General features: G+C 29.3%; 2 protein-coding genes across 2 annotated transcripts in view; one reads left to right on the top strand and one right to left on the bottom strand.

The window, feature by feature from the left end:
• Positions 1-11,441, top strand: part of LOC127286139 (uncharacterized) — a 30,672-nt gene extending 19,231 nt beyond the window's left edge. Inside the window, exons 2-6 of the mRNA XM_051312453.1 lie at positions 6,569-6,846; positions 6,958-7,248; positions 7,495-8,092; positions 8,195-8,934; positions 9,076-11,441. Of these exons, the coding sequence (XP_051168410.1) occupies positions 6,569-6,846; positions 6,958-7,248; positions 7,495-8,092; positions 8,195-8,934; positions 9,076-11,441 (4,273 nt within the window). The remainder of the gene's footprint in view (positions 1-6,568; positions 6,847-6,957; positions 7,249-7,494; positions 8,093-8,194; positions 8,935-9,075) is intronic.
• LOC127286122 (uncharacterized) overlaps positions 1-14,828 on the bottom strand; it is a 570,090-nt gene that overhangs the window by 137,381 nt on the left and 417,881 nt on the right. The window lies entirely within an intron of this gene.

Below are 14,828 nucleotides of genomic sequence, written 5' to 3'. Positions count from 1 at the left end.
GGTCGCTATAGTTTGCCCATAGTTTATATTTATTTAATTTTAAAACTGAAATGGCCAGAAAATTTAACTTCTTCTTGGCCTATAGTTCAAGAGAGGTCGCCATAGTTTGACCATAGTTTAGATTTATTTAATTTTTAAACTTTATGGCCAGAAAATTTAACTTCTTCTTGGTCTTCTTCTTGGTTCATGAGAGGTCGCCATAGTTTAGGGTTATATAATTTTCAAATATAAATGGCTAGAAAATTTGATTTGACTCTTCCTGCAGTTTAAGAGAGGTGGCTATAGTTCGCCAAAGTATGCTTATAGTTTAGAATTATTTAATATTTAAACTTTAATGGCCATAAAATTTAACTTCTTCTTGGTCTTCTTCTTTAACTTTCTTCTTGGTTCAAGAGAGGTCGCCATAGTTTGCCCATAGTTTAGATTTATTTAATTTTTAAACTTTAATGGCCAGAAAATTTAACTTCTTCTTGGCCTATAGTTCAAGAGAGGTCGCCATAGTTTGACCACAGTTTAGATTTATTTAATTTTAAAACTGAAATGGACAGAAAATTTAACTTCTTCTTGGCCTATAGTTCAAAAGAGGTGGCCATAGTTTGACCATAGTTTAGATTTACTTAATTTTTACACTTTAATGGCCAGAAAAATTAATTTCTTCTTGGTCTTCTTCTTTAACTGTCTTCTTGGTTCAAGAGAGGTCGCCATAGTTTAGAGTTATTTAATTTTTAAATTTAAATGGCTAGAAAATTTGATTTGACTCTTCCAGTAGTTTAAGAGTGGTCGCTATAATAGTTTAAATTCATTTAATTTTTAAACTTGAATGGCGAGAAAATTTAACTTCTTCTTGGTCTTCTTCTTTATCTTTTTTCTTGGTTCAAAAGAGGTCGCCATAGTTCTCCATAGTTTAGAATTATTTAATTTTAAAACTGAAATGGACAAAAAATTTAACTTTTTCTTGGCCTATAGTTCAAGAGAGGTCGCCATAGTTTGACCATAGTTTAGATTTATTTAATTTTTACACTTTAATGGCCAGAAAATTTAACTTCTTCTTGGCCTATAGTTCAAGTGAGGTCGCCATAGTTTGACCATAGTTTAGATTTATTTAATTTTTAAACTTTAATGGCCAGAAAATTTAACTTCTTCTTGGCCTATAGTTCAAGAGAGGTCGCCATAGTTTGACCATAGTTTAGATTTATTTAATTTTTACACTTTAATGGCCAGAAAATTTAACTTCTTCTTGGCCTATAGTTCAAGAGAGGTCGCAATAGTTTGCCCATAGTTTATATTTATTTAATTTTAAAACTGAAATGGCCGGAAAATTTAACTTCTTCTTGGCCTTCTTCTTTAACTTTCTTCTTGGTTCAAGAGAGGTCGCCATAGTTCTCCATAGTTTAGATTTATTTAATTTTAAAACTGAAGTGGCCAGAAAATTTAACTTATTCTAGGCCGATAGTTCAAGAGATATCGCTATAGTTCGCGAAAGTTTGCCTATAGTTTAGATTTATTTAATTTTAAAACTAAAGTGGCCAGAAAATTTAACTTATTCTAGGCCGATAGTTCAAGAGATGTCACTATAGTTCGCTAAAGTTTGCCTATAGTTTAGATTTATTTAATTTTAAAACTAAAGTGGCCAGAAAATTTATCTTCTTCTTGGCCTATATTTCAAGAGAGGTCGCCATAGTTTGACCATAGTTTAGATTTATTTAATTTTTAAACTTTAATGGCCAGAAAATTTAACTTCTTCGTGGTCTTCTTCTTTAACTTTTTTCTTTGTTCAAGAGAGGTCGCCATAGTTCGCCATAGTTTAGATTTATTTAATTTTAAAACTGAAATGGCCAGAAAATTTTACTTCTTCTTGGTCTTCTTCTTTAACTTTCTTCTTGGTTCAAGAGAGGTCGCCATATTTTAGAGTTATTTAATTTTCAAATTTGAATGGCTAGAAAATTTGATTTGACTCTTCCCGTAGTTTAACCTTCGCTTGACAAGATGCCCACCCAGGGTGGGCCAGACAAATTGAAATTGCCATATCTTCTAAAGTTTTGCCTTAATTGAATCGCGATTTTAAGTCACTGAACAAAATCTTAAGAACTTTCAAAAAATGTAAAAACAAATTTTTTAAAAAAATTTCTTCTTGATTATTTATAACTTTTATAAATGTATGTACGGAGATAACCGGGATGATTCAGATATTTTTTTAATTCTATTTTACAAAAAGACTTGAAATCATGCAGACTTTTCACTGTGAGTGTTTTATGATGTCAAATAATAGATATAAAAAATATTATATTGTATTTTTCATTTGTTTAAACAATTTATTGTTATTATTTATTAACTTTCTTTGTTCTGCACCTAGAAAGATGCAGTTTTTTTCTAATTTTGCAATTTATCAAGCGGAATATAATAAAAGATAGATTTGATGTATAATTATTAATTCAACAATTGTTTAAACAATTATTGTTATTATTTACTAACTTTTTTTGTTCTGCACCTAGAAAGATGCAGTTTTTTTCTAATTTTGCAATTTATCAAGCCGAATATAATAAAAGATAGATTTGATGTAAAATTATTAATTCAACAATTGTTTAAATAAGTTATTGTTGTTATTTACTAACTTTTTTTGTACGGCACCTGGGAAGTTGCCGTTTTTTCTAATTTTGCAACTCATGAAGCCGAATATAATAAAAGATAGATTTGATGTAAAATTGTAAATTCAACAATAGTTTAAACAATTGTTAAATTAGTAAATTTATGTCAAATCTGTCTGGCTATATTATATTCGGTTTGATAAATTGCAAAATTAGGAAAAAACTGCATCTTTCTAGGTACACTACAAGAAAGTTAATAAATAACAACAATAAATTGTTTAAACAATCGTTTGAATACTAAATTCATATAAAATCTTCATGTTTATTATGTTGAGCTTGTTAAGTTGCAAAATTAGAAAAAAATTGCAATTTTCTTGGAACATTATAAAGAAAGTTAATAAATAGCAACAATTATTTGTTTAAACAATTGGTTAAATAGTAAATTCATATAAAATCTTTGTGTTAATATGTTGTGCTTGTTAAGTTGCAAAATTAGAAAAAAATTGCAATTTTCTAGGAATATTATGAAGAATGTTAATAAATAGCAACAATTATTTGTTTAAACAATTTATAATAATAGTTGTTGCAAATTGAATTATATATTTTATTTTATTTATAACCTTTGAATTAATAACTACGAAGAAAAGGTAACAAATTTATAAAATTCTTCTACTGTCGTATGTATATTTGAAAAAGTTATAAATTATTAATAATAAATTGTTTAAACAAATAAAAAATCAACAAAACATTAATAAAATATATTATTTGGTAACATATAACAATTTTGGAAAAAAACTGAATGATTTTAAGTTTTTATTGCAATATACAAAAAAGAAAACATTTGGCCCACCCTGGGTGGGATCTTGTCAACCGTGTATATAAAAAGTATCCAGTCCGGCGAAGGTTAAGAGTGGTCGCTATAGTTTGCCCATAGTTTAAATTCATTTAATTTTTAAACTTGAATGGCCAGAAAATTTAACTTCTTCTTGGTCTTCTTCTTCATCTTTCTTCTTGGTTCAAGAGAGGACGCCATAGTTCGCCATAGTTTAGATTTATGTAATTTTAAAACTGAAATGGCCAGAAAATTTAATTTCTTCTTGGCCCATAGTTTAAGAGAGGTCGCTATTGTTCGCCATAGTTTGCCCATAATTTAGATTTTTTTAATTTTAAAACTGAAATGGCCAGAAAATTTAACTTCTTTTTGGCCCATAGTTCAAGAGAGGTCGCTGTAGTTCGCCAAAGTTTGACCATAGTTTAGATTTATTTAATTTTTAAACTTTAATGGACAGAAAATTTAACTTCTTCTTGGTCTTCTTCTTTAACTGTCTTCTTGGTTCAAGAGAGGTCGCCATAGTTTAGAGTTATTTAATTTTCAAATTTAAATGGCTAGAAAATTTGATTTGACTCTTCGCGTAGTTTAAGAGTGGTCGCTATAGTTTGCCCATAGTTTAAATTCATTTTATTTTAACTATAATTATCTTGGTATTCATTCATTCATTCCGTCCGGACCCTAGCTGGGTTTTCGGTGACAGAGAAAAGAACAAGTTATGGAGAGAGAAAGATATATCTTTATTTTGCAAATGAGGGTTCGCTTGACCTGCAATCTTTTAAAGAGGATTAATTAATAACTCTGAAGACCCAGGTAATAGTTTCTTTCTCCCTTTATCACGTGAAAAAACTATAAAGAAAGTCTAAAACTGAATAGGTAACGCATACCTTTCTTTCTTACACCAAGGAATATAACATAAGTACTTCTTCGTTTAACATTGCGTTTCTCTATCTAGTCAATTCAAAATGGCATAAGAATATCTTCGTCTTAAATCTTAATCTTTTTCCTTTTTGTTTTGAAAATAAAAATAAATATATATCTATATATATATATATGCATACCTGTATTAGAGTCCCTGAAATTTGTAATAAAAAAATTTAAAAATTATTACCTAGGTTCTCAGAGTTAATCCTTATCAACAAAGGTTCTATTGTCGAAGGGTATTTTTCGATGTAATAAATGGGAGAAAAGAAATTATTACCTGGGTCCTCAGAGTTAGTTCTCATTGATTATTTAACAAAGGTTCTATTGTCCAAGGGTTGGTTTTTTGTGGTAATTAATCCGGGGTTTTAATACAAGTGTATATGAGAGATTCTTTATCAATCGCCCCAGCCCATAAAGTCAATGTTCTGGGATTGGCTTCATACTTTGGTAAATTGTTGTCCTATATGATAGTAATAAATCCCTAAAATATAAACTCATTAAAAAAATATTTGTAGAAAGTAGAGGGGGTTGAAGTTTTGACGTTATGGGTAACATTGTCATTTTCAAATCCGTATAACTATGACAAAAGTTAATGGATTTTAATTTATATATACGAAAAATGTATACGAAAATTAAAAAAAATATTTTTTGACCCCTTTTTTCCAAATTCAACCCTTATTTTTCGATTTTTACCCCTTCGGGTATTTTTTTTTATTTTATTTTCATTGGAAAGCTGAGGTTTTTTCCTATGAGCTATGTAAATATGAAAGTGGGACAACAATAATTTTGTGAGAAACAGAATATTAAAGTAGACGGTGCCGATATATCTTTATTTTGGAAATGAGGGTTCGCTTGACCTGCAATCTGTTTTGTTTATAGAGGGAGAAAGAGAGAAAGAGAAAGAGAGATGAAATTTAAACTGACAAATTTCTGTCAGGTAAATCATTTCTCTAAAAGTTGTCAATGAGTAATTAAAAACTTTCGTACATTATATTTGCCTTTTTGATTTTGATTTTCTAAACTACTAAAAAAAAATATTTCAGTGCATTTTTTTTTATTTTTTTCTTTGATGTCAATTATATTTTGGATTTTATAGCATTTGTACTAAAGATTTATGCATTTTGGATATTAAATGACTTTAGTATTGAAGATATTTTGATTTTTTTAAAATAATATTAACATTGAAGAATTTTGGATTTTGGATATTGAATTGGATTTTGGATATTGAATTTTGGATATTAGAAAATATTTTGAATATTGATATTACATTTTAGATACTGAATTTTGGATATTGGATTATGGATATTGAATTTTGGATTTTTGATATTGGATTTTGGATATTGAATTTTTGATTTTGGATATTCAATTTTTGATTTTGGAAATATAATTTGCATTTTTTTGCATTTGTACTAAAGATTTGTGTATTTTGATATTCGATAACTTTAGTATTAAAGATGTTTGGATTTTGAAAATTGGACAATATTTTGATTTTGGATATTGGAATTTGAAATTTTGAATAATAAAATTAGATAAAATAAAATTCGATGAATTCTACAATGGCCAACATAAAAGGGTATGTTGTTTTAAGTAATAAGGATTTAAAAATTATTGAAAATAGAAATGAATTGTTAAATGACATGCATATGTATAAATTTGAAGATTTATTGAAAAAAGATTCAAATTCTTTTTTTAATATGCAAAGTACTTTGTATTTACAAATGCTTGATTTAATTGTTCCAATTAAAGAAGGCGATAAACATATTCAAATACTTTTTAGCGGTAGTATCAATTCAGGTCATTGGATTTGTGTCTATTACGATGGAGTAAGGCTTTATGTTTTTGATAGCCTTAATGCAGGTTGTTTAAATGTGCATCAATTAGATTATTTAATTAGATTGTTTCCTTTTAAACCAACAGTAGTTTTTGTAGCTGTTGATCAACAACCGTTTGGAAGTGTTGAGTGTGGAGTATATGCAATAGCATTTGCAACCTCTGTATTTTTTAATGTAATGCCAAGCAGCGTGAATTATAAAACTGATAATGATATAATGAGAAAGCATTTAAAATCAATGTTTTAAAATAATAGGCTAAATCATTTCCTGGCAGATAAAGTGTCTAAAATGAGGAATTCGATAGTAGAAAATGATTGGAATAGTCTTTTCATTAATCGATCTGACGAACTTAAAAATGGTAAACAAAATCCTTTTTATGTTTTAACAACCCTTTTCAGAGATAATGTCGAAAGCGTTATGTCATCTAATGATTTCGAAATAAAGCATTCTCTTAATAATGAAAGTGAAATAAAAAGACTTTGTGCAACTAATAAAAATGTTAAAAAAGCTTTAACACTACAATATTCAGAAATGAACCAATCCCTAAATAAAGAAAACGATAAAAAGAGACTTCTAGCAATAAAAGAAAAAGAAAGAAAACAGAAAGCAAGGCGCGAAGTCACGAATGAAAAGAAAATAAGTGGACAAGAGAAGGATAGACTGAGAAAACGTATGCGTAATGAAACAGAAACAGAAATACAAAAGATAGAGCGTCAAAAAAAAAATTTGACATGCAAAAAAAAGAAATTATCTACAGAATCTGAGAATGAAAAAAAAATACGCAAAGAAAATAATTTGGCATGTAAGAGGGCAAAATTATTTATGGAAAGTGAAGATGAAAAGAAGAAACGCAATGAAAATAATTTGGCATGTAAGAGGGCAAAATTATTTATGGAAAGTGAAGATGAAATGAAGAAACGCAATGAAAATAATTTAGCATGTAAGAAGGCAAAATTATCTATTGAAAGTGAAGATGAAAAGAAAAAACGCAATGAAAAGAATTTGGCATGTCAGAAGGTACAATTATCTATGGAAAGTGAAGATGAAAAGAAGAAACGCAAAGAAAAGAATTTGGCATGTAAAAAGGATAATCGGAATAAAAAAAGTGCACGAGTTGCAATTATGTCTTTTGAAGATTTTGATGAAAGTGAAGTTCTACAGAATTATTTAGGTTTGATGAATGTAAAATGTAAGTTTTGTAGTGAGTTACATTTTTTGTGTGAAAGGCCGCCAAATAAATTATTTCGAAGTTGCTGTCATAAGGGTAAAGTAAAATTAAAAGATTTAAATCTTTATCCCCTTTATTTAAAAAGTTTGTTACTAGATTCAAGTGTTGAAGGAAAAAATTATAAAGAAAATATTCGTCGTTATAATAATTCGTTTGCTTTTGCTAGCATGGGAGCTAAATTAGAAATTCCTAAAGGATATGGTCCTTATGTTTTTCGTGTTCACGGACAAGTATATCATAATACATATGCTCTTCATCCTGATGATAATGAAAACCGAAAATATGGACAGTTGTACATTCTTGATACCAATGATGCAGTGCTTGAACGATTAAAAAATAAATGTAATGAGAAATGTTTATCATCAATAATGGAAGAAATAGATAAATTATTAAGAGAAATTAATCCTTATGCTAAAGCATTTAAAATGATGAGAGAGGTAGAAATAGTAGAAGAATCACTAGCAAAATCTAAAAATAAACCTATAAGAAATATTGAAATGTGGATTAAACGCGACAGATCATTGAATCAAAGTAAATTTAATATTCCATCTTGTAGTGAAGTAGCAGTTGTATTTGTTAGCGAAGATGGTGAACCTCCTATGGAACGTGATATATGTATACACCCAAAAGATTCAAAGAGTGTTCCAATTTCTAGTCTTAGTGAAAATGTTGATCCCATGACATATCCTGTAATGTTTCCTTATGGTGATCCTGGATGGACTGTCAACCTTAAGCATACTGAAGGTATTCGTAGTGTAACACCTTTACAATTTTATATGTATCGCCTTTCATATAGAGGATCTTTCAATCCATGTTTAAAATTAGGAAAATTAACTCAGCAATACGTAGTTGATGTCTGGTCGAAAGTAGAAGGTGAACGTTTAAAAAACATTCGTTTACAACAAAGAAAACTTCAAGCAGAATTGTATTGTGGATTAATGGATTATATTCACAATAAAGCAAAAGACGAAAATGTTCAACCTGGAAAAATAATTATTTTGCCATCAACGTTTATTGGAGGACCACGTTGTTATCAACAATGTTTTATGGATGCTATGCGATTAGTTCAAGAATTTGGAAAACCAGATTTATTTATAACAATGACATGTAATCCAAAGTGGCGTGAAATTACAGAAAATTTGTTGGATGTTGAAACTGCGTCTGATCGCCCAGATCTTGTAGCTAGAATTTTTCAACAAAAAGTGAAAGAGTTAATGAAAGAAATAAAAGACAAAGAAATTTTTGGCCCAATTATTGCATTTGTATATGTTATAGAATTTCAAAAACGTGGATTGCCACATGTGCATATAATTATATTTTTACGTACACCAATTCGAGATGCAGAAACCTTAGATAAAATGATATGTGCGGAAATACCAGACGAAACGAAGAATCCGGAACTTTTTAATATTGTAAAGCAATTTCAAGTTCATGGGCCATGTGGTAAACAAAACATGAGTTCTCCTTGTATGGATCCTGAAAAGAAAGTTTGTACAAAACAGTATCCGAAGCCTTTATGTTCTGAAACAACTTATGGTTCGAAGAATTATCCGGAACTCAGGCGAAGAAATGATGGAAAAAAAATTATTTATTATAAACAAGATGGGTCAATTAAATGTGTTGCTGACAATTCGATGATTGTACCATATAATCTTTATTTAAGTAAAACATTTAAAGGTCATATTTGTGTTATACCATGTGGTAGTACGGATGGTATGAAATATTTATTCAAATATATGCATAAAGGTCATGACTCTGCAATAATAGGTTATAAGGATGATAATCAGGAAATGGAATATGATGAAATTGAACATTATTTAAATACACGTTATGTATGTCCACCAGAAGCAATGCATAGATTATGCGAATTTAATATGCATGAACAATCACATAAAACGTATAGATTAGCTGTACATCTGCCTAATCAACAATCAATATGTTTTAAAGAAGGATTGGAAGAAGAAGCAGTCCATAAATTTAAAAATACTACATTAACAGCATGGTTAAAATTAAATGAAGAAAATCCTGAGGCACGGAAGTATTTGTACACAGAAATACCACATAAGTATGTTTTTGTTGAATCATCAAAAACTTGGAAAATAAGGGAACGAATTACAAAACCTATAATTTGCCGCATGTATTTCGTAAGTCCGAAAGATATTGAAAGATATTTTTTTAAAATCTTACTGCTTTATGTACGTGGTGCTAAATCGTTTGATGATGTAAGAACATATGAAGGAATTACATATAATACTTTTACAGAAGCAGCGCGTGCAAGAAATTTGATGGTAGATGATAGTGAATGGGATAATTGTTTGACTGAAGCTGTAAGCATAAAATTTCCTAAAGAACTTTGTCGTCTATTTGCATATATATGTGTGTTTGAATTGCCTATGAATGCACTTGATTTATGGAATAAGTACAAAGAACACATGATTTTTTATAATAATGTACCCGAAGAAGTAGCACTTCAACAAGCATTAATATTAATTAATGAAGTGCTTAATTTTCATGGATTTGCTTTAAATCAATTTGGTTTGCCTAATATTGTTCAAAAAATTCTCGAAGATTATACTTTTGTCGATAAAGAAGCTAATGCATTAGCATTAAAATTGCTGAAAAAAGAAGCTGAAATACTCATTGAAAGTTTGAATAATGAACAGCGCAAAATTTTTGATGATGTCATGGCTGCAGTACATAATGATAATTGCAAAAATAGGTACTTTTTCCTTTCTGCACCTGGTGGCTGTGGTAAAAGCTATTTAGAAAACACAATTATTACTGCACTTGAAAGTGAAGAATTGGTAGTTGTAGCAGTTGCATGGACTGGTCTAGCAGCTAATCTTTTAAGAGGTGGACGAACTTCACATTTAATGTTTAAATTTCCTATACCAATCAATGAAAATTCAACATGCAATATCAGTGGAATGTCAAAACACGCTGAACTGTTAAGAAGTGCTAAAATCATTATTTGGGATGAAATTACAATGGCACCTAAATTTGCTTTACAAGCAATGGAGTCTATGCTGCGAGATATTACACAATGTAATAAACCATTTGGAGGTAAAGTTATTTTGCTTTCAGGAGATTTTCGACAAACATTGCCAATTGTTCCACATGGTAGTCGCACACATATTGTTGAAGTATGTGTGAAAAATAATAGATTGTGGGATCTTTTTGAAAGTAGGTCCTTATATGTTAACGTTAGATTACAGAATAATGATGTAGAGTTTTCAAATTGGCTATTAAATGTTGGTGATGGTAAACCTCAATGTATGATTGAAAGAGAAAACAGTGTTTTAGAAATACCACAGGATTTGATTTCTAATGGGAATTTAAATGATGAAATTTATGGATCGTCAATAAATAAACATAATGAATCTGTTCATTCAGCTTGCATTCTTTCATTAACTAATTCTGAGGTATTAGATTTGAATGAACGTATTTTGTTAAAATTAGAAGGACAAGAAATAATTTATTATAGTGTTGATTCACATGTCGATGATGATCGAAAAGATATAAATAATATTGTTCCAATAGAATTTTTAAATAGTCTAACACCAGACGGTTTGCCTCCTCATAAATTATCTTTCAAGGTAGGATGTATAATTATGCTTTTAAGAAATATGAATTTGGTTCAAGGATTATGTAATGGGACTCGATTAGTTGTAAAATCATTATTGAGAAACGTAATTTCTGCAGAAATAATTACTGGAAAATCTAAAGGAGAAATAGTTTTTATTCCACGCATTGATTTATCTCCTTCACCAGACACATATCCATTTAAAATGATAAGAAGACAATTTCCAGTTAGACTCGCTTATGCCATGACTATTAATAAATCTCAAGGACAATCTTTTGATAAAGTAGGAATATATTTACCAATTTCAGCATTTGGTCATGGTCAAATTTATGTTGGTTGTTCTCGAGTTAAATCTAAGGAACATTTAAAAATCCTTGCTCTTCATTCTGCTGTGTACAGAAGTGTAGAATTTCCTGAAAAGTCATTTGTGAAGAATATTGTTTATCACGAAATACTTTGATGTTATGTAGCTTTTATTTATTTCACATTTAATAATTATTTAAAAATGATTGTGGTTACTTAATTTTAAAATTTCTGCTGTAATGTTTGGGTCATGTAAATGCAGTTCTTAAAACATGCACACGAAATGTGCAGTCTATGATAGGAATATAAGAATGATATTCAGAAATAAATAGCAATTGATTTTCGCTATATTTTTTACCAATAATAAACAGTAAATAGTTTCAAATTTTCTCCAACATATTAGTTTCGATATTGTAAATTTTGGAAAAGTTGTATTGGATTTTTAATCAGCGATCCGAAAAACCCACGAGTTGCGAGTTTTAAGAATATCTAATCATTTTTACTAAATTAGTCTGCCAAAATATATCCGTCATTTCGAATTTTCAATTAGTTTTTAATTTAATTTTAATTTTTTAAAACCTACTTTAAAAGTCGTGTTTACTTTTTGATCTATGACCTAATTTGATGATCATGTTCGCTTATTGACGTATGACCATGGCTCAATTGAAGGTCATATTCGCAAATTTACCTATAACCTAGACCTAATTTTAAGGTTATATTCTTGATTCCTGTTAATAAATCGATGATTTTAAATTGACTGGACATCTATGAAATAATCAAGTTTCACTTCATTCAGCTTATTCGTGTTTGAGTGATGCGCGAACAAAGGTTTGCATGCATTAGACAGTCAGTCAATAACTTTTTTAGAGTTTAGGATTCTTAATGTGTAAGAACGAAACAATACATAAAACTTTTCAAGTTTAGAGCAATGTAAGACATAACACCGATATAAGTAATATCTATATAAATAAATCTAAAAAAAAGAAAAAAAATTTTAATCCTTAAAGCACACACTTCGAAAAAATTGAATAAACTCACTATTTTCTAAATTAAATTCTAAATTAACTTAAGGTAGCTCAGTACATCTATTTTAAAGAAAAATAGTTTTAATAGACATTTATTTAATGTTAATAATTAAAACAGAAAAGTTTGTAATCGAAACAAATATAAAAATTAGACTTTTCACTAAAAAATGTACAACTATCATAATTTCTTATATTTGTAATTAAAACTTTGTGCATATACTCTTAAAATATAACACATTTATGAGAAAAAATAGGTTAATATTTTTGACATTCAAGAAATATTCCGTGCTACTTGGGTGGTAGATCCAACATAAAGAAATTTTTTTTTATATTTCTAATATTAAATTTAAAAAAAAATGAATAAAAAATATGGTTAATACACACTAGCAACGTAGTCGGCCGCTTGCGGACGACCAAGTTGCTAGTTTAATTTTTAAACTTGAATGGCCAGAAAATTTAACTTCTTCTTGGTCTTCTTCTTCATCTTTCTTCTTGGTTCAAGAGAGGTCGCCATAGTTCGCCATAGTTTAGATTTATTTAATTTTCAAACTGAAATGGACAGGAAATTTAATTTCTTCTTGGCCCATAGTTAAAGAAAGAACGACATAGTTCGCCATAGTTTGCCCATAGTTTAGATTAATTTAATTTTTAAATTTTAATGGCTAGAAAATTTGTTTTGACTCTTCCCGCAGTTTAAGAGAGGTCGCTATAGTTCGCCAAAGTTTGCCTATAGTTTAGATTTATTTAATTTTAAAACTGAAATGGCCAGAAAATTTAATTTCTTCTTGGCCCATTGTTCAAGAGAGGTCGCTATAGTTCGCCATAGTTTGCACATAGATTATATTTATTTAATTTTAAAACTGAAATGGCCAGAAAATTTAACTTCTTCTTGGCCTATAGTTCAAGAGAGGTCGCCAAAGTTCGCCATAGTTTGCCCATAGTTTATATTTATTTAATTTTAAAACTGAAATGGCCAGAAAATTTAACTTCTTCTTGGCCCATAGTTCAAAAGAGGTCGCTATAGTTCGCCAAAGTTTGACCATAGTTTAGATTTATTTAATTTTTAAACTTTAATGGCTAGAAAATTTAACTTCTTCTTGGTCTTCTTCTTTAACTTTCTTCTTGGTTCAAGAGAGGTCGCCATAGTTCGCCATAGTTTAGATTTATTTAATTTTCAAACTGAAATGGACAGGAAATTTAATTTCTTCTTGGCCCATAGTTAAAGACAGAACGACATAGTTCGCCATAGTTTGATCATAGTTTAGATTAATTTAATTTTTAAATTTTAATGGCTAGAAAATTTGTTTTGACTCTTCCCGCAGTTTAAGAGAGGTCGCTATAGTTCGCCAAAGTATGCCCTGAGTTTAGATTTATTTAATTTCTAAACTTTAATGGCCAGAAAATTTAATTTCTTCTTGGTCTTCTTCTTCATCTTTCTTCTTTGTTCAAGAGAGGTCGCCATAGTTCGTTATAGTTTAGATTTATTTAATTTTAAAACTGAAATGGCCAGAAAATTTAACTTCTTCTTGGCCTATAGTTCAAGAGAGGTCGCCAAAGTTCGCCATAGTTTGCCCATAGTTTATATTTATTTAATTTTAAAACTGAAATGGCCAGAAAATTTAACTTCTTCTTGGCCCATAGTTCAAGAGAGGTCGCTATAGTTCGCCATAATTGGCCATAGTTTAGATTTATTTAAGGCTATGTCCAAGTTGTTTTTCCGAATGTAAGCAGACCCTTTGTTATTGTTTACATTTTCAAAAAACGTATAAAAAATGTAAAACGGTTAGGAAACTCCAAAAATCAATAAATAATTAAGGAAAATGATGGAAAAAAGGTATTTAGCAATAAAAATAATAATTTTTTTTACAAATAACATTAATTCCACAGCCCCACAAAAAAATTTTTCTTGTCCGGCGAAGTAGACTAGGCTACTCCTACTTATTTTGTGTCGCTGATTCCAAATTCGGGGACAGAATTTCAAAGTTGAATCGTTATTTCAAGATGAAGGATCCAAGATGGCGGAATTTTTAAAAATTGATCAGATTTGCTTGAAACTGGGTACTAGGGGGTTATTGGCGTCACTGATTACGAATCTGATGTTACTTTTGAAAAATTCAAAATGTCGGATCTAATATGGCAGTAATTTTTAAAAAATCATCGGATGTGCTTGAAATTGGTTGCTCGGGGGTTTTTGGGGTCGCTAATTATGAATATTTCGTTAGTTTTCAAAAATTCCAATCCATTTAGAATTTTTGAAAACTAACGACATATTCGTAATTAGCAACCCTCAAAAAACCCCAAGTAATAAATTTCAGGCTAACCTAATCAAATTTTTAAAATTCAACCATATTGGATCCGCCATCTTGAAATAACGAGGTAAATTTGAAAATTTTTTTGTGGGGCTTAGTTACCAATACCAACATTACCCAAGGTAGGGTTCTCATGTCGCCAGTAGGTGACGGCACGAATGCTATTTGCTACTGGTTTTGATGGCTCGAGCTTTGCAGTTGAATTTTCTT

Source organism: Leptopilina boulardi, unplaced genomic scaffold (assembly GCF_019393585.1).
Source record: "Leptopilina boulardi isolate dan_hultmark-lab unplaced genomic scaffold, ZJU_Lbou_2.1 LbouV2_350, whole genome shotgun sequence".
NCBI lineage: Eukaryota > Metazoa > Arthropoda > Insecta > Hymenoptera > Figitidae > Leptopilina > Leptopilina boulardi.
The sequence above is the reverse complement of the archived record's forward strand: the minus strand, read 5'-3'. Positions and strand labels throughout refer to the sequence as shown.